The sequence below is a fragment of the Arachis duranensis genome, chromosome 5, assembly GCF_000817695.3.
Source record: "Arachis duranensis cultivar V14167 chromosome 5, aradu.V14167.gnm2.J7QH, whole genome shotgun sequence".
Classification (NCBI taxonomy): Eukaryota; Viridiplantae; Streptophyta; class Magnoliopsida; order Fabales; family Fabaceae; genus Arachis; species Arachis duranensis.
Window position 1 is genome coordinate 102,523,977 of NC_029776.3, and position 21,702 is coordinate 102,545,678.

Here is a 21,702-nt window from a genome sequence, read left to right on the forward strand (position 1 = left end):
AAATCAGGAAATTCTGCAGCAACCACTAAACTTTAAAAATTCATATCTTCCAAACCACTTGGCCAAATTCTCTGAAATTTTTTTGGAGTAATTTTGACTTCTTCAAATTTGATAGAAAAATAATTTGGATAAAAAATCACGTCTAAACTACTACTACTCCCGGTTTTTATTTTAAGTTGTTGTCCAAAATTCTGCAGAATTTCTGCAGCAGAGGTACTTAAGTTTGTATACACTAACTTGCTTCCCTAAAACCCTAACCATTATACATCATTGATCCTAATTTGTTTAGGTCATCTCTTCTTGTTTCATATAGATTACAGCTCCAAGAGCTTCAATTCCATATATTCCAAAAATTTACACCATCGGTACCATATCATTACACCTTCACAATATCGAACTTTGCACTATACTCAACAACAATTACTCAACAAATTCATGATACACTAGCAGAATTGTAGCAAGCTATTGCAACATTAAATTTATGACTCCTCTACAAAATTCCAGTAGCAATTACCACACATTCATATAGAATCATCATCAACAATAAAATCACAACTGTCAGCTACACATATCTCTAATCTAATCACCTAACCCCTTACCTCTTTTGATGCTCAAGAACACAATTCTTGCTCTCTTGTTTTCTTGAATCAGGAACCCTAACATACAAAACAATCAGAATTTTTTTATGGATTCATGGCCATTTAGCCGAGCTAGAGAATGGGTAAGAGAAGGGTTCTCACCCTTGTAGGTGGCAGTTCTTGGGAAATTCAGTTACTCTAGCAAGAAATGGAGCACAATAAAAGTTGAATTTTTGGATTGGGGAAAAAGAAGAAAGAACAAAGGTTACTGGGTCTTACTCAACAAGAAGAACACTAAGGAAATCATAAAGGAAAAGGGGTAGGGTTCCTTCTTTGGCTTCGGGTAGCAACTCCCTTGATGGCCCTTCTCTTTCTTCTTGATGGTGATGTACGCAGATGATGATGATCCCGTTGACGTTTTCCTCCTCCTCTTCCTCGAGCAATCGCCACTTTTTCTTCCTTTTTCTTCTCTTTGTGTGGTTTCCAGAGGAATTGAAAGGCTCGACTCTGCTATATATATGTATAGAAGGTGGAGAAGGATGAGCTGGTGCTGCATTGATTTCACGAAGTGGTGACCATGATTTCCTCTGAAACAGGTTTGGTTGTGAGAGGAGAAGGGAAGATGGATTTAATGAGAGATCCTAGGGTTTGGTTTAATTAAGGAAGCATGGTTTGGTTGAACCGGAAGAAGAGAAATAAAACCGTGACTTTAAAATGAAAGAAAAATCGGTTTGATTATGAAATGGTGGAGTTTGTTTGGTACGATTTTTAACTTAGGATACGCTTTTATCTTTCACAGTATATCTATTATTTTCATTTACCAAACCTAAATCCGCCTTATTAATTTATGATGAGGTGATTCTCAAATATTTATTGAATTTCTCATCACAGAATTTCTGAGAATAACTCTTTAGAGAATTAGGGTGTTATAACTTTCAACTAGTAAAAGGCATAACTTACCTTGAGAGTTTCTTACAGTGGCAGAGCAAATTTTAATTTTATATCCAAGTTACATTAGATTGTTGATCATTCTTTAGATTATTGAAAACTTATTGAAGAATAAACTACTATTTGGCCATCAAAAGATTCAATTTTTGACCAAACATTCTTTGAAGAAAAAAATGACATTTTCACCCTTTAAAGATGATTTCAATTTGATAAAATGCACCAATTATAGTAATACATACTCGGGAAAGAATTCTTGACATTAGATTTCGACATAATTTTTTGCAAGTTTGCTTAAAAAAAATGAAAAAGGGGTTTAGAGATCGAATTTTTCTCAAGATTTTGTATCTATCTTTTAAATAATTTTCTAAATGTTACCAAGAAAAATTTGGATCAAATGCATGAATTGTTTGCAATTTATAATAAAAGATGGTAGATTTTGTGAAATTGAGAAATTTTTTGGAGGGTCAAAATATCATTTCTTATTTTAAAGGACTATTTTGTCAAAAATTTAATCTTTTGAGGACAAAGATGATAGTTACATACAAATTTTGAGACTAACAAAGCAATGGAGTTTCTGCATTTTGTTTCAACTTTTACAGTTTTAATTTTATTCGCTGATTTCAATGTATAGTACTTAGTATACAGTTTCTATGTTTTAATTTGATGATAGAAATGCTGTTGGTATAAATAAGGATGGATTTTCAGTTTTTCATTTTATGGTTCTAGCTGTTCAAGTTTATTTATATTGTGTTTTACTTTTTTACAAGTAAAACAATCTTTCTGTTAATAAAATTTGGATGTTTATGTATAATTGAAATCAACTTTCACGGCAATAGCGATACTTAATATATAATATTGTTAGAAACAAGAGACTCAAAGAGTAATTTAAAAAGTGTATTATTGAGTTGTAATCAAGTTGTTTATTTAAATTGTATGGAATGATACAATATAGAAGGATATTTATAGGAGCTAAGAGAATCGTAATAATAAAAATGTAATATTCTATAATAAATATTCAAATATACTAATTGATCATAATTGATCCTAATTATATTCTAACATTTCCCATCAAACTCAAGTGACAACTTGAGTTTGAAACTTATTTAAAACAACGAAACAAAGAGAAAAAACTGCATAAACTGATAAATAAAACGGGTGCGAACTGCCGGAAGGAAGCGTAGATGGAACTGCCGTTAATTTGAAGGAAGCGCAGACGGAACTGCCGCTTGTCTGAAGGAAGTGCAAACGGAACTGCCGCAAAGAAACGCATACGGAACTGCCACAAGGAAACATAGACAAAACGCAGACGAAACTGTCACGAAAAAATGCAAACGGAACTGCCACGAGAGAACAAACGAAACTGTCACGAGAGAACGCAGATGGAACTGCCATGAGAGAACGCAGGCGAAACTGCCACAAGAGAACACAGATGAAACTACCGAAAGAGAGCAAAAACTATATGATTTCTTCATGAGAATAGGAAAACAGCGGATGACATTGTTGTTTGATCATTCGACTCGAAAAGACACAAGACGGAGAGAATATGCTAGTCGGTGAGGTGAAAAAGCATCAAAGAAATGACAAAAGGTAAAGAAAAATGACATAGAAAAAAATGCAAAAACTACGGTAATTCTACCGCAAGGAAAACAACCTATCATCTTCAAGGAGGATACCATGGCTCTGATATTATGTTAGAAACAAGAGACTGAGAGAGTAATCTGAAAAGTGTATTATTGAATTGTAATCAAGTTGTCTATTCAAGTTATATGAAATGATATAATATAGAAAGATATTTATAGGGGCTAAGAGAATCGTAATAATAAAAACGTAATATTCTATAATAAATATTTAGATATACTAATTGATCCTAATTGATCATAACTATATTCTAACAAATATGTTGTAGAATGAGAACAAATATTCTTCACATATTTAAAAGTTTGCTAATAATTTTATAATTAATCTTATTGTTTAACCTGTTTCTTAGACATTACTCTTAAATAATTATATCTGTTTGCTCTTCATATTTTATTTTATTTTGGAGATGATTAATCTTTAAGATGTAGATATATTCACATTTGCTGAAATTCTTGTTTTAGGACATATACTTGATGTTTAATTCAATTTCTGCTGCTGAAGGAACTTACCACCACTCTACCACTAGAGCTGGGTATATGAGCTATGATATGTGGATCCATTTGCCGCTACACCTCACTCCTTGACTCCCAGCATATGTCTACAGTCTACCGCAATGTTTTGAAAACCGCACCAGGGGTCGGTCGGACCGGTTCAATTGCGAACCGATAACATTAATAATCCGGTCAAACATGTAAAACCAGTAAATAACTGTTGAACTAGACGAGAACTGGTCAATCAGATCGAACCGGAATCCGGCCGGTTTACACAAAAGAAAGCTCCTTCGTTTCTTTCTCCCTTTCTCCCTTTCCTTCTTTCAGTCAGAGAAATCACACAAACCCAACCACTGTAAGCCTACACCACCGCCGCAAGGAGTGGCATACTGCCGCCATCCGTCGCACTCAAAGTTCGCCATCCGTCATCTAGCTTCCCTCGTGCTACAAGTCTTCAACCCCTGTTCGCTGTCACCGATCGCGGCTGCTTCCTCGAGCTCGGCGTCCGTCGTCTTTGTCTGCTCAGCCGCGCTTCCGTCGCCGTTTGTTTGCCGTTCACGTTCGCGTCTTCGTTCAAGTTCTTCGCCGTTCGCGTTCACTCGCTGTTCACCGTTCGAGTTCGCGTTCGTCTGGAAGCCACGTTGCTCTGCTTCAAACTCTGCGACCAACCCGCGCGCTCCACCCAGCCGTCGAACAGCTCTCTTTTGTCGCCGCCGTGAGTTCCCTATACCCGCCGTTCCCTATACTCACACACCACCAATACTCTGCTTCAAACTCTGCAACTTCTGATTTCTATTACAATAAGTAATTATTTGATTTGGTAGTGGTTTGGATTTTTTCATAGACTGAATTAAAGTTACAAACTTACAATTGTTATGTTCTCTTCTCTGTCACATTGAAATCAAGCTTTGAAATCTCTTATTTCGTTTTAATTTCACCGCACTCACCATGTTTGATGAAATGCTTTAACCATATTTCTGGTTGGTTTTATAATTTCTAGCTTTTAGAAACTTAGTAAGTTGATTGCATGTGAAATTAGAATAATTGGATCATAGTAATTAGGAAATTTTAGCTGCACAAATAGCATCTTTGCAGAAAACATATTAGCATGATTATTCCACTTGCATTAGTGTTCTTCTGGTAAATTTTAACTGTTATTGTGAACTTGTTAATTTTCTACTTGTTCTTGTGTTGTTGTTCTGTTGTTCTTCTGTTACTTCTAATTTTTTTTTTTGTTTTAGTTGTGATTTTCTGTTCTTGAACTTGCTAAGTTGATAATTTGCTAAATTGTTGGGCTGCTGTTGTTTTAATTTGCCAAATTGTTAGGTTGCTGTGACTTATTTTGTTGGATTTTCTATATAGGTCTTATTCTTGTTTATTTGCTAAATTGTTGTTGTGTATTTATTGTTTATTTGCTGGATATTGTTGATCATTGTCTTTGAGATATTTATTGTTTATTTGCTGGTATTGGTGATCATTGTCTTTGAGATTATTTACTATGCAGGTTTAGTGTCATGAGAAACTGTGTTTCTGTGTGTTATGAGCATTTGGTGAAGCCTGTATTGTACCTATTCAAAGCTTAGTTTTACCAAATGGTCTTTAAAGCAACTCATCTAAAATGCTACTGTACAAACCCAAGTCTATTGTCTCTTAAAGCCTGTATGCACCTTCATTTGGTGAAGCCTTTCCAGCACTTTCACTACCAACTTTGTTATTAATAATGTTATCAAATTTATTTATCCGACTACTATGTTTATTTTTCAGTTGGATTTATGATAATTCATTTGATATTCTTCTTATTCTTGTCAGATATTTCTTTTAAAATTTTCTGTACTGATGAGGAATTGTACTTGCTTGGTATCATGCTTTCATCTGGCAATTTTGCATTTAATATAAAAAAAGGAAAATCCTAAAAGAGGTAATTCACCACTCCATTGGAAAAACCTCATACTACCCTATACCCTCAACTTAATACTTGCATATTTATAATTTATTTATTATTCTATTCTAAAACAGTTTTTTCAGTTGATGTGGTTGAACCGGTTGGACGAATGAACCATTAAATCAGTGACTAAAGGGTTTGATGAGCGGTCTAGTTTTCAGAACCTTGGTCTACCGACCAAAGGCCTCCTTCAAGTGACACTATTTCACCAATGTGGAGCCACCTGCCGTTTTCACTCAAAACGTGTCATTTTCAGCTCTCTTTCCGTTGCTTCCTCACTCGCTGTATCCACGAGAACATTTATGACCCGCCATTTTCACCCTCCAGGAAGCCACATCATAAAGTAAATGAGAAAAACAAGAAGCAAAAGAAAACAAAGAACAACAATGATCCTGATAAAATTGCTGCCCCGAAACTTCCCCTAAAATCAGAGCTTCCATTTGATTTCAGATACTCTTACTCAGAAACCAACTCTTCCGTGACACCCATCAGCTTCCGCGAATCACCGAAGTTCTCTCCGTTTGGACCTGGCCGGCTTGACCGGAAATGGACTGGGACGTGCGCACCAGTTCAGGAGGAAGTGAACCGGACAAGGCTAGAAGAGGAGCGGAACCGGGTCCTTGGAGAACCGCTCACGGAGGATGAGGTGGCGGAGCTCGTGGAACGATACCGTCACAGTGACTGTGCAAGGCAAATCAATTTGGGTAATCTCTTTGCAATCTCTCTTGTTATTGTTATTGTTATTGTTATTGTTATTGTTATTGCTATTGTTATTGTTATGGTTATGGTTATGGTTATGGTTATGGTTATGGTTATGGTTATAGATAAATCAAATAATACAAAAGAAAAGAACCAGTAGTAGTGGTGGTAAGAGAAGTGGTTTGTCTACATGAGGTGATAGTTCAAATTTCAATATTGTTAATGTAAGGCTCTATTGATGAACTAGGGATTGCAAATCACAACCCCTTATTGGAATACACGGTTGGAACTACCAACTGTGGAGGGAGTTCTTCCTCTCCAGTTTTAACAGTTTTAACAGAAAATTCACAAAACTAAAACTAGCTAATCAACTAGCTAGGACTATGACTACTGCCCTTATGCCTGCTAGTGCAGCTCAAAGGGAACAAACAGATTGCGAATTAACAGCAATTAGGAACCAAAACAACTAAAACCAGCAAGTAGACTACTTGCCTCTCCTCTTGTGAACTAAACCAAACCTGTTTCTATCAGTAAGCAAAACTGCCAAAACATGTATATATGTTAAATTACTTTATGTGATTTTCTTTCCTGGCTTTAGTGGCTTCAATTCTAACACAATTGTTCTGTATGCATGTCTGTATTATTTTATGCTTATCTGCAATGCTAGTGTAAATGCTTAAGGATCGAGAAGCGCCAAATACTGCAATTTTGCAGTTTCTTTTCGTTTTTGTTTCAACTGGATCTTTCTTTATAGTAAATTTTTGTACCAGGTTATCATATAGTATAATAGTATAATTATATAAGTGAATTTCAAAATCATTAGTGTAAGATTGTCAATTTAAACTAGATGCATTTTTAAACTGATGCACCAAAAGAAATGCATCTTCAATTAACTCATCTACTAAATACAATAACAAAGGCTTGCCCCACTAGATAGGGTTAGCTGCATGGAGCACAAAATGTCATTGCACCTTGTTGTGAATCGTGTCTAAACTCAGTCCATTCATGCTGAAGTCTCTTTGGGCTAATGTATGATGAATACTTACCAGTTACCACCTTTAATTGGAAGTAGATAATGTTGTATATGTTGTTGTGGTAGGGAAGGGAGGAGTCACACACAACATGCTGGATGACATCCATAATCACTGGAAGAAAGCGGAAGCTGTCAGAATCAAGTGCTTGGGTGTGCCAACTCTTGACATGGACAAAATTTGTTTCCACCTCGAGGTCCCCATTCTTGCTGTCTAATTTGCAGTTTGATGTTCATTCATAATTTGTGTACTATTGCTGTATTTACAGGACAAGTCTGGTGGAAAAGTCATCTACCGAAACATCAATATTTTGTTGTTGTATAGAGGTCGAAATTATGATCCCAAGAACCACCCTGTTATTCCTCTCATGCTGTGGAAGCCCTATGCACCAATATATCCAAGGCTTGTGATGAGTGTCATTGAGGGTTTGACGTATGAAAGAACGAAGGAAATGAGAAAGAAGGGGTTGGACTTAGACCCCCTGATGAAACTCAGTAAGTGAACTCTGGTGTTGAAGACTCTGTATTTGGTTATGTTTTCATATTATTCTTGGGAAGATAGCATAAGTGATTTAGTTTGAATTAGTTTTATTGTGAAGTGATTAAGTTTGATAGTTCGTCTAAAAGTGATTATGATAGATAGTAAAAAGATTTTACTTCTTTTAAAGTCAATTCTAGAGGCAAGAATTGATGATCGTTCATGAAAATCAAACATCATCTCAAATTGATTTTGGGCCTGTAGAATTGATTCCAATTTCTAAAGCATCTCATTCGAAATAGAAATACATGCTAAACTAATGGCTACTATTTAGTCCTTGCCTGTTTGAAGAAGTTGCTGATCATAACGTGTTATGATTTTCAAATTTTTATGTTCAGCTAGAAATGGTGTATATGTGAATGTAGTGGAGAGAGTGAGAGAAGCTTTCAAGACTCAGGAGGTTGTGAGACTGGACTGCAGGCATGTTGGAATGAGTGACTGCAAAAAGATTGGAGTTAAGCTAAGGGTATGTCAAAATCCATTGTTTGCATCGTGTAGCTGAAAATCAGATCGTACATGAGTATGTGCGTGAAGTCATTTAACCATGTTGCTATTGTAGGATTTGGTGCCGTGTGTCCCAATCTTGTTCAAGGATGAACAGATAATCCTCTGGAGAGGAAAAACAGACCAAGAACCTGCTTTTCAGGACCACGATGTAGTGTCTGCAGTGTAATCTGTAAATATTGACAGGATTATAAGCTGTTGCCATTTTTACTCTATGGAGACACCCATGTTCGGGGCAACATGGCAAAAGTTGAAACGGTGCTCTCATGAAGAAAGGAATACACATGAACGAATAGACTCTATTATTTATGCATTGATCTACTATGAAACTAGCAAAATGTAGTGGGATGAGTTTTGTTTTTCCGGCAATTAGTTGTCAACTTGTCATGTACATGCTTTGTTGATGTATTATATGTACTCATTCTTATCTTGTAAACTGAGTCAACACACATTAGTTCACCATTAGATAAGGTGTTCCACTAATCTCATGAGGGGTTCTTAAGAGTGTCGAATAATAAGTCAGTCTATGTTGGCTCAATTTATGTAGTATGAATAGTTGAATACATATAATTTTCTTCACAATTTAGGGGAAAGTCTAGCAAAATGCTTTGAATGCTTATTGCCACTGAAGAAAGATTTTCCATTTTCTTCCGTTTGTTATTTGTTTTACAACTCATGAAGGATTAAGTCATTATGGGAGAGTCTATGTACTACTATCTATTATATTAGTAATATATTAAAACAGAATTAAAATGGTCTTTAGAGGCATTATTAGCCGTCTAAATTTCTACTATTATATCATGTCAGTTTAAATGACAAATTCACACAATTTAAATATAACTTATTGTCCTCTCTTATTGTTAATAACCTAATTTTTTTTCTTTTTCTTTTCTACTTTTTTGTTTTTCCTCTTAGTTGTTCACCAAAAAAAAAAATATCTTATATAATTAAATTGCCTTTTAATCTTTTTATCTTTAATTAAAATACTTCTCAATTTTTTACTTTTTTTCCCTCATGTATTCTCATTATTTATTAATTTTTATATTTATTTTCAAATATAATTAAAAACAAAATTAAAAAATTGTTACTATTTATAATTTATTATGTAATGAATTGGTATTATTGGCATTAATAAGGGTAATCAAATTTTACAATCTTTTATATGTTTTGATAATTTAAGAATTGTAATATTTGTTTTAAATGTAATTAAGAATAACAAAATTATATATTAAGTAATGAAAGATTACAACGGTAACTATAATAGTCATTTTAACAGTCACGAATAACAAAAAAATATCATAAATATGTGCACACTTTTATATATATATATATAGTTCTGAAATATCCATTTACATTCATAGTATAACTATTTTAAAGAAATTGAGTTTTTATTTTTGTGATCTTATTGTATTTTATTCTTCTCTCCAAAAAAAATAAAATAAAATGCTTATAGCTTGATCATGTGTAATTCATATGTAGTCGAATATTTTTTTAATATCCATGACCATCACCAAAATTTACTATGCAAAATTGCCAGCATGCCTCCAAGAATTGCTCATGAGCATTGGTAAGTTCAATATTTATGTTCTTTAGCTCATTTAGCTTTTCCCACAATTTATATTTTAAATATTATTCAATTTGGCAAATATTAATTTTCAGAATCGCAACTGCTCAATTAATATCCTCCCAATATCAAGAAGCAAGGTATAGACGAAAATAATTACTAAATTTCAAGAGAAATCCAACTTTCTATTAGAGTCCAGGTTGGTGTCACTTTTTTATAATGTTGATTTTTTTTATAACTATAAAAATTAGCCGATATCTATCATTTTGCATACACTAAGTTATTTATAATTTTTCTTGCTCAAATTAGTTACTTAATTTTTAATTAACCTATATTTTTATATAACTTAACGTGGCTCCATCTACACAAAGATACTATCTTAAAATATACAACTCTAATCATGAATTGTTCTTAATATTTTAAAGTAGATTGAATGAAAATAATGTAATTAACCTATTTTATTTTTATTAAAATAAAATGACTCCAACATACAAAAATAAAAAATACAATAATATAATAAGAATATTCTTTTGTGGTGAAAAAATTAATTTTAAATCGTTTAACAAAATTTTTTTTTTGGATATAACTATTTACTATAATTTTAATAATATAAATAGTTTCATAGTTTAAAAAAAAACAGACACACACATGCACGTCAAAATATTATATATACTACGTACCTTCATCATAAAATACTACTAAAGGATTCGAAAACCAAAATACCCGTATAGAAAAGCAAAATCACCACACACACAAATAATAGAAAAAAGAACTACATTCACAACAGTACCAACAAAAAAAAACCATATCCATAATAATAAAAACAGAAAACAATAATCCACAAAATAGATAATAAATACATTTAAAAAAAGCTAAACATAATATTTTATAAAATTTAATTTGTTATTTCTACATTTGTTATCTTAAGTTGTTGCCAATATTTTTTATAAAAAAAAAAAGAACAATGCTTTAATTTTACTAAATATGATTAATATTAGAAGTGTCTGGTATATAGAAGTGTAATGCTTTTACCTATATATTATATTTAGTAACAATTATTTTTTCTATGATTATGTATTTTATCTTGACTATAGGCCAGGAGACATCTGTTGGGGAATACTGAGAGAATTAAAACAGGGACTCATGAGGTGCAAATCCCATTAAAATAAATGATAAGAAAATAAAGAAAACACACTTTACAAAAGGTAACCAACCAATATATATATAAAACAAAGAGAAGAAAACAAAAAAAAATATTGTTGTGGATACTAGAATGTGAGATGTTTATTTTTTTTAGCAAATTGATATAGTGCTCCAAATAGTGCAGTGTTTTGGGAGTATCAGTATACCAAGCAATACAAACCTTTTTTTTTTCTTTTGAAAATAATGTCATGATTTGTTTAAATCTCAGATTTGTCATTATTATCAAACTATTCACATACATCATTCAACTATTAGTGTTACAGAAAAAAAAAATTCTAGATCTATCAAGAAGGTCTGTACTTTATATTCTTACTTTTTTAAGAAGAAAAAAATATCAGTATCTACATCAATTTATAAGTATACTTAAGTGTTAGGCTATTTCTTCTTTCTGTAATCATTTGTACACAGCAATTCAATTTTAATTTGCACCTAACTTTCTTACAACTTAAGCCAAAAATAACCACATTTGTTGCCACCCAAAAATTACTACAATCAGATTTAAATCCGTGGGTTGCACATAACTATATTTTATCTTAATATACATGTAAATGATATTAATTTTATAATTTAATATTATGCTACCCTTCATATATTTTTTTATTAATTAATATTTAAAAAAAATATGTTTGAAAACTATCCTGAACATTTTTTAATTTTTGATAGATTTTATTCTTAAATATATTATTATTATGATGGTATCTTTCTACTTAGTAGTTTAATATCTTTCAATTTTTTATTAGATTTTTTTACTATAAAATTATCTTTTACAAATGTAATAGTGTAAAAGGTTGTTGAGTTTAGAAAACTATCCCATGTTTAAAGTGATGACTAAATATTATTGGGATAATAATCAAATTGGTTGGACGATATATTTTGTTTAGTGTGCAAAATTATTTTTATCGTACAAGCTCATATACACACACTCAAACCCGATACCAAGTCCACCTTATCAAACCATTCACTCGTTATGACCAAAAAAAAAATCATTCGCTCCGACCTTAATCCAAAGTTTGAACGGCTGAACCATATGAAAAAAAAAGAAAAACACATCGGCCCAATATCCATAATAAGCCCAATCATTGGTCCAACATCCAAATCCATTCATCTCATTATCTTGGCATCATCACATAAAATTCATTTCAATTGAATTCTTTCTCACATCCATCGAACCAGCAATTCTCTCTTCTCTCTCTTCTCTTTAACATAACAACATCTCTGAAGCAAGAAGAAAGAAAAAAAATTTTCTAGAGCTAGGGTACAATTAAGAATAAAAAATTTGTTTCCATTCTCAAGTAAGAAAAGCAAGAAAACGGACTACAATAAGAGGGAAGATCTCGACCTAACAGAGAATCACAAAAATGATATTTCTCCATTTGTGCTTCATTAAGAAGCGTTGAAGAAAATAATTGGGCTACAAGCACCAAACTAAAAACTATGAAGAAATTGAAACTAATGGTGCTCTGCTGTGAATCTACAGTAAAAAAAAAAAATAAAGTTGGGGTCAAAGCAAAGATAAATGGCTCAGAGTCAAGAAACTTGAAGAAAAAGGATGAAAGAGAAATGTAAGCTTGCATGTATCTGCTTCGGCTTTCTCCTACCTCTAAGAACGCCGCTGCCAATTCTGATTGTTGGAGAAGAAAACAAACCATGTTGAAGATGCCTCAAACCGTGGAAGCTTCACTCCTCTATAACAGGGATGAATGGTCAATGATTGAAGCAAGAGAAAAAGAGCAATGATTTTGGTTCTCATAGCTCCCTGAACTGTTCTTGTTCTTCTTCTTCATAGTTTTCATTTTGTAGTTCTTTTTCTCAGTTTAGTTTGTCTGAGCCCCATTTGAAAAAGACAAATATAGTGAGGTTTGTAAGAAAAAGCCAATGAGTGAAAAAAAGCAGAGAGCTAGACTTGGAGAAAAAGTCTAAGTTATTTCAGAAATCCTTTATTAGTATTTCTGTTTTGTGTCATGATCCTGAGGAGATTTCCTTACAAGTTGGGTTAGTACTTTGCAGTTGAAAGCTAAGGTAAGTCCTAGTCAAGTTCAGGTTAGGTTAGAATCTAGACTTGTCCCAGATTGGATTGGGTAGATCCTAGGGAGAATTAGTATTTGTAATCTGTTGAAAAGATAGTGAAATTCTATCATTATTGTGATGGAGACTAGATGTAGGCTACATTGCACTGAGTAACCGAACCAGGATACTTTTATGTGTCACTCTCTACTCTCTTCTCTTTTACTGATTTTTCTAAATTGGAGACAAAAATAAAGTATCTCCAAGTTTCTCTACTCAACAACATTTTATTATTACTATTTTCTCAAGAAACTCTATTCTGGCTCCTGCCGTGTTAGGAGACAAAATAAAAGTATCTCCTGTATTTCCTTAACAGAAAGTAAAATTACAAGAAAAGTCAAAAGAAGGCCTAGATTCAACCTCCTCTTCTCTTAACCACTGATTACCATCAATTGGTATCAGAGCTTGGTCTCATAGAGATCAAGTTTTGCAGCTTGGAGAAAAGATCTTGATGGCTAGCAACGGTGGTTCAAACCTAGTAGCTTACACACTGACAGAAGGACAGTCTAACAACAGACCTTCATTCTTCAATAGAAAAAAACTACAACTACTGAAAAGAAAGAATAAAAATCTTTGTTCAGTTAGTGGACTACACTTGTGAAAGATAATCATGAATAGTCTCCAAATCCCTACCAAAATTGGCGCTGATGGAATTGTATCTTCCAAAACCGAAGCCGAATGGAATGAAGATGACAAGAAGAAGGTGGAACTCAATGCCAAAGCTGTCAACATGCTAAATTGTGCAATTAGCTTCGAAGAATACTGAACAACTTTAAGATGCAAAATAGCAAAGGAGATATGGGATAAGCTCCAAGTCACACATAAAGGAACTATTCAAGTCAAGCAAACCAAGATCGACATGTTCTGTAAAGAATACGAGATGTTTTCTATGAAGGAATAAGAATCCATTGGTGACATGTTTAAAAGATTCTCCATCATTGTCAACGGCTTAGATGCTCTGGGAATTACATACTCTGAATATGTGCTAGTGAGAAAGGTCCTAGGAAGTCTAACAAAATAGTGGGAAATTAAGGCGACTGTCATATATGAGAGCAGTACCATTAGTCAAATGATTTATGATGAGTTGAAAGGAAAATTACTTGCTTATGAAATCACTCACTTAAAAAATGACACAAAAAAGAAAGGAGTTGCTCTCAAATAATGTGCTAAGTCATTGGATGATAAATCCATTTATAGTTTTTCAGATGACGAGTTTGTATTTTTTACTAGAAAACTAAAAAAATTATGAAACTAAGAGGAAGAAGTAAGGGAAGCAGCACAAATGGACCAAAGAAGCACTTAAGCAAGGTCATTTGTCACAACTATAAGGAAGCATGACACTACAAGTATGACTGTTCAAAGTGGAAGAAAGAAGACAAGTCCCGAAAAGACAAGAAGAAAGGACTTATGGCCGACCAAAACCAACCTGATGAGTTTTGCCTAGCATCCAAGAAGAAGGATGACATGTGGTACTTGGATAGTGGATGCTCTAGGCATATGACCGAAAAGAGAACTATGATTCTGGAAGTGAAATTTGCACTTCAACCGAATGAGTATCCGGAAATCCAGTTCCAAATTCAGAAGCGAGGTGGCAATTTCTGTGCAATCTACACACTGAAGTCGGACAATTGATGATTCAGGAATTTATGGCAACCTTTGGGTCACCTACAAGGATGTCACTGGAGTCAATGAGAAGAACCACCAAAGCTTTGTGAGAGGAGGTGGAGGTAGAGGACATCATTACACAGCAAATCTATAGCATTGCCTCCAACTCCTCTTTACATGCCAACTTGAGTTTTTCACATCTCATCTACTGTCTTTGTAAGGCTACTAGGGTGAAGGTGGATAATGATTTCCCTATTCCAATTGAGAGGCCTATCACTAAGAAGACTATGGAATATGTTAGGAAATACCAGAGGATCCACAGAGGAAAGCAAGATGAAGAGGAGGCTTAGTAGGAGCCTCCCTTGCCTCAAGGAACTATTTTCCACCTTAGGAGTGCTGGCAGCATCTCGCATCCTCTCTTGAGCAGATGAGGATGACAAAGATAGCTGCTGGGAGCAGCTTGCTTCCACCCTCGATCAGATGAGGGCAGTATAAGACAGTCAAAGCACTCTTCTCTATCAGTCCGATCCATGAACACCCCTAATTTTGGTAAGCTCTTTGTCAAGATGGCTTGTGCTTGAATTCATCCTTGAACTTCCACCAATATTTGGACTTCAAGTGATTGACAGAATTTCCAATCAAGTGTACCAAACCTTGATGAAGTTCCACACAAGTTAAGAGCTCCCAAAATTGATCCTCATCTTGTAATCCAAGACCCCAAACTTTTTTTTCACACCCGTCTTTTGATTGATTCTTGTGATTCCACTCGGGTGAGCTCACTTCAAAATTCTCATATAGACACCAAAGTACCTTCCTAGACCCAATCAATTGAGCAGTACGCCAACCTTTGTACTTAAACCTTGAAGATTCAACCTTAATAAGCCTAGAATTACGTTTCCAACCACTACACAACTCTCTCTTACTCTTTAATCCACAAAGGGCCCGAAGTTGACCATCCGTCTCTAGCAAACCATATTCAAGTGGGATAATAAAGTTTAGGGACAAGAGTTTTACCCACTCAAATGTTAAGATGAATGATGGTAACTTAGGAAGAGAGGTCTCTAATAACGTTAACAATGTGATCTTCACTCTCTTTTATTCCTTTTGAATAACCTCCATCTCTTGACAAACTTCCTTAATTTTCACTTATTTGTCAACTTCTTCCAACTCTTCTTCATTGCTTAAGTTATGTCTTGCAAGTTATGCATGGTCCTCCTCGGCATCAATATCAATTAAACCCAAAGGAAGAAGGCTCAATAAGATCACCAATGTCACTAGTTGGTGCAGAATCATCCTCAATGACGGGGCTTGCTTCTTGCCCAACTTCTCTAATTCTTCAACCACTTTTTTAATTTCAATGTATTCAACCTTCTCTATTTGTTGCAACTCATACTTCAACTCATCTTTTTTCTCTTGAGGCTCCAAGATTTCCTCCATACCACGTCGTTCACTTGAAGTGGATTCTTCGCATTTCATTTGTGGAAATACTTGAATTGTTACAAGAGCTCATTGAGGTCAAGTGGTTTAAAGCATCATCTAGGGTAGCCATGATGGTTTCTTACCTCTTTTGAGATTCCTCTTGCTTTTTGAGAAGCATGATTGCGGTGAGTCGGTCCATCACTTCTTTGAGACGATCCCTTAACTCTTATTCCTCTGGACTAACATAATTAGGATTGTTTTGTTCTTGGATCGATGGATGTGGATATTCTTTCATAGAGGGTTGTGGTGTAAAAGATGGTTGATAGTATTGGGAGTAGCCATCATATATGGGAGGTGATTCATTTTAGTAAAAATATTGAGGTGGTGTATATGAAGGTGATGGTTCAAGAGGGTTTGTAGGAGTAATGATGTTGGAGTGGTGGAGGTTCAATGGGTGCTCGTTCATAATGGTCACAAGGGTATTGGTAAGGAGGATATGGATTTGGATTTTAAGAAAGTGTTTTGTGGTGGTGGAGTGTGAATTGATAGTATGGTGGTTGAGAAAATTGTTGAGGATGGAGGTCTTGGGGATATAGTGATTGAGGTTCATAATCATAGCAAGGACCACTATATCTATTGGATGGATATGCACCATAAGGAGGATTATGATCATAGTGGGGGAGGGAAGATGAGGAGATTGCCATAAAGATTGTCTATATGCATGTGACTCCTCTCTTAAGTGATAATTTTTTTTTTGGTGAAAACCGACATTGAGATTGTCATTTCCTACAACATTTTCACAACCATACACAAAGCCAAAAGGATGATAATTCATAAGGAAGAGAGAAATCAAAACAAAAAATATCAAAAAGTAAAAAAAAAAAACTCCTAACTACTAGCAAAAACCAAGAAATAACCAAAAAACAAGTTATTCACAATATTCACAATAGCCAATAATATAACACCATCTCAGTTCTTTGGTAACGGCACCAAAAACTTGACAAAGAGCTAGATGTCAGTTTAGAATTTTCACAAAAGAATCGCATTGCAAGTATAGTCCATACTAATAAATAACTCTCAATCAAAGTTTAAAAGGTTGTTATAATACAAATCAAAATAACCGGGAGTAGAATCCTAGGTCATTCTTCTTAAGAATTGCAATCGAGTGCTCAATTATTGGCTATGAGAGAAATCAGAGAGTTTGGATTGCAATTAACAAGAATTTAAATGACAAAAAATTAGAGAATCAAGTAATAACTAAATATCAAAACAATTAAACTAAAACATTTAAGGAAATTAGCTAAGAAAGATCTTGGCAAGGGTTAATGGTTAAAGATCACTATCCTTGTCACTAACCACAACATGATAATTATAAAGAGCAATCCTACTTCGTTATCTCCAACATCGAAAGAAAGTCAAATGGGCTTAATTAATCATAATCCATAAGTTCTAATAAACTTACTAATTAAATTAGCAAAAAAATTAGTGTCAATGAAAATAAGATTAATTAAAATCTCCAAATTATCAATCAACTTAGACATCAGTGACTTAAGGTTACCCAAGTTATTAACCCAAGTCAAGAATGCAAAAATCTACTCTAAAACTAATCCAAATATTTTATCAAACACCTAGAGCGTATAAGCATAAAGTATCATAAATTACAAGAATTAGTAAAATCTATGGCTACCAAATGCAAGAAACTAATAACAATAACTCAAACAAGCATGAAGAAAACATAAGACATCAAATTGTATTAAAAGAATATCGAATTTAACAAGAGCGTTCATAAACTAAAAGTGGTAAAAACGAGAAATTAATAAAAGTAGGAAAATTAAGACACCAGAATAAAAAATATAAAGAAAACTACACTAGAACACGATCAAAATCTACTTCTCTCTCTAGAATTGGCCTAAAACATAATGTAAAATTAAAACAACACTACTTGGTTCATTCTCTTTCAATCCGTGGTTCAATAGCATCAGAAATGAGTTGGATTGGGACTAAAATAGATTGAGCCCAATTGCGAGTCACATACTTCTCTAATGAGGTACGTTTTTGGTGTCCCGCGTACACGAGATATGGCTGTGTACGCGGACGCTCAACGTCAACTATAGACATATGCATATCATTTTGAAACCCTGGATGTTAGCTTTCTAATGCCACTGGAACTGCCTCATTCGGAACTCTATTGCTCGAGTTATGATCACTTTAGTACAAAGAGGTCAAGATTGACAGTTTACAATCCTTCACTTTTTCATGAATTCTCCACTTTTGCATGCTTTTTTTCATCCTTCCAAACCATCCTTGCCTTCTAAAACTTAAATAATTTAAACAAACATATCAAGGTATCAAATGAAATAAAGATGGATTAAATTTGACAATTTAAAGGCATAAAAAGTGTGTTTTTCACAATCAAGCACAATTAAGAGAAATTCATAAAAGTATACTATTTCAATGAATAAATACAAGATAAGTTGATAAATTTCATTTTTTTTCCAACCAAAATTCATTATAAAATATAAATTTATCATTATGCCATCACGCTATTAACAAAAAATGAGTCAGGCCTAAACTTAATGTACTTTTAACAAACACGTAATTCGTGCCATTGAAATTTCAGTAACGATTTTGGTGGATAAAGTGGCTTAATTCTAAGGGATTGATTTGTCTATGAAAATATTTTTTATTTTTGTTTTTTATTTTTAATTTTTAAAAATGATTTTCATTTTCAACATTTCACATATAAGGAAACAATAATTGATTTGTAAAAAGGGGATTCATTTCTAAAAGTTAAAAATAATAAAAATATGTTTGGTTGGTCTATTTTTAAAATGTATTTTTCAATGTTTTAGAGGATAAAATTATATTTTTATTAAATGTATGATTTTAGTTATTTAATTTTTTATTAAGTTAACAATTTATTTGTATATAATATCAAATATTAAATAAATTACTATCTTAAACTAATACTTAAAGTATCATTTTTATTCCCAACGTTTGAGATAAGTCTTATGTGTGTCCCTAACGTTTAAATCATCCTATTTGTATTTTTAACGTTTGTAAAAGTGGTTCAATGTTATCCTGCCGTCAATTACACATAATGAGCTTTAGTTGGAGTTCTGAAAAATCTCTTTTTGAAATTAGAATACAAATATCTGGGACAAAATCAATTATCCACTCTAAATAATAGCTCATAAAAAATTGAAACTAATCCCTACAACATTCACATAATTCACTTTTTTATGGATATAATTGAACCTGAACACAAATAGTGGGTATCATATTAAAATCGAACACATCCAAGCGAGACATAATTGAGAATGAATATATTCAAGTGAGAAAAATTGAAAAATCCAATCTGATTTGTTAGTATAATTAATAGTAGAATAACATTGAATCATTTTTATAAACGTTAGAGATATAAATAAATAGAATAATTTAAACATTAGAGACATAAATAAGACTTACCCAAAATACTAGAAATAAAAACGACACTTTAATCTAAAATAATTAATTACATATATATATATATATTAAAAATAAGATTAGCCAAAAAATTAGTAGTTAATCTGTTATTCCCTGTAATTCTTTTGATTCAATTAGTAGGTATTTAGTACTAAACAAAAAAATTTAATAAATACAGTTATCCAATTCTAAATTTTTTATCCAATTCTAAATTTTAGAACTAAATTGATCATATTTTTTTTGGTTTTTTTTTTTTATTGTTTCTAGCACTATATTTGGCTATTTTAGTTCAACTTAGAAGATCTCATCTTATTTTATACTTATATTAGATAATTATGTTATTTTTTATTGAAGTTAATTAATAAAATTTTATTTTAAAAAGTTGACCATATTAAAATTTTTATCTTCACTTTTTTAAAAGGATATTTATGTAAGTTGGTTAAAAAATAAAAGACCTAACAACAATATTTGATGACAAAGAACGGAGGAATTGGCATACCAAAAAATTAATGATAAAAAAAGGAGGAAAAAAAAATCAGCGGGTAAAATTAATAATAGAAAAGAGAAGAAAAAAAAAATCAATGCATAAACAAAAAATTAAAGAAATTCAAATGGTAAACTTAAAACTAAAAATTCCGTATTTTAAAATAAAAATGTTTTCAAAGATAATAACTACAAATTCCAAAAATAAAAAGATATATTTTTAATTTTTGTTTTACTTTTTCTAAAAATATATTTAATTAAAATATTTTTAAAATGTTCAAATAATTATATTTTCATGTTTTATTTTTAGAGTAATGCTACGTGTACACTAAAATCAGTGATTAAAATTAGTCATCAGTATAAAATATATGTTGAAATATAAATACACAGTGACAGATCCAGAAAATTTTAATAGTAGAGGAAATATATATAATATGATAATAATTTTTATAATAAAAATATTACATTTACATAAAAAATTAGCTATCAAATTATTTACTATATATTTGTGTATAAATACATATATTATTTAATTTATTTTTGATGTGTATTTTGTATTTCAAAATTTGTATTTTAAAATTTATTCTATACAAGTGATTATTTTCTGTATACATAGCATAATTGTTGTTATAATTATATTTTGTTATTGTAATATATGATTAAATTTTAAAATAATTACTAAAATATTAATTTAAAAAATAATATATAATTTAAATTTAATTTTTTATATTTCATATTTTGAAACCTTGATAATATAATCAAAATATCTTTTTTTTTCGTATACGCCGTTAAACAATTATTTAAAACTCAATTTTCATATAATTAGCTTTTGATGATATTAATAGTTAAAAAAGTTCATTCAATTAGTGTAGTTATTATGAAAAAAATTAAAGCTAATTTCAAAAGGAAAAACACAAATAGATAGATAATATTTTTTGAAGTCTATTTTTAAGAAAGAACTCACATCTTAATAAATTTAAAAATTGATCATTATAATAGACATATACTATGAAATTCTCAAATTGATTATCAAGTATCTAAAGTTGAATAAAAAATTATTTTGGGAACAAATTTAATAATTTAGTGGGACAAATAAATATTATTATTATATACTACTCAATAAAATTTTAAATTGTAGTGGGACACTTGTCTCACACCAATAGGAAGAGATTCGTCCCTGTAAATACATATTAAAAATAAATTAAATTACATATATTTATACATAAATACATGAATGACTGATTTGAGTGGTTGATTTTAATGTATAAATAATATGTTTGTTATGTTTAAAATAAAAACACTTAAAACAATCTACACCTGATTTGTAAATGAATTATAGTTCAAATGACAAAATTTTCCCATATTCATCTAAGAGGTTTCCATATTCATCTAAGAGGTTGCGAGTTCGAATCTTCCTACCGATGGTTAAAAAAAAAAAAAGGAAATCTACACCTATTTTGTGTCTGTCCGGTTGTGGCGTTGTCCCATGCTTATAAACAAATAAAGGCTTAAACCTCCATTCACCATTTGA

At 32.0% G+C, this 21,702-nt stretch overlaps 1 protein-coding gene and 1 long non-coding RNA gene across 2 annotated transcripts; one reads left to right on the plus strand and one right to left on the minus strand.

Moving 5' to 3' along the window:
* Positions 1-498: 498 nt before the first annotated feature.
* On the minus strand, positions 499-1,183 carry LOC127739639 (uncharacterized). The gene is made up of 2 exons (XR_002376221.2): positions 741-1,183; positions 499-656 (listed from the first exon to the last, which is right to left on the minus strand). It is a non-coding gene; the product is annotated as an uncharacterized LOC127739639 (long non-coding RNA).
* A 2,831-nt stretch (positions 1,184-4,014) lies between these two features.
* LOC107491269 (CRS2-associated factor 2, mitochondrial) lies at positions 4,015-8,917 on the plus strand (the record flags this gene model as incomplete). Its single annotated transcript, XM_016112083.3, has 6 exons — positions 4,015-4,370; positions 6,048-6,301; positions 7,396-7,523; positions 7,596-7,821; positions 8,203-8,330; positions 8,424-8,917. Coding segments are annotated over 6 exons (1,206 nt in total), but the record flags the coding sequence as incomplete, so codon positions are not given.
* Positions 8,918-21,702: the final 12,785 nt, after the last annotated feature.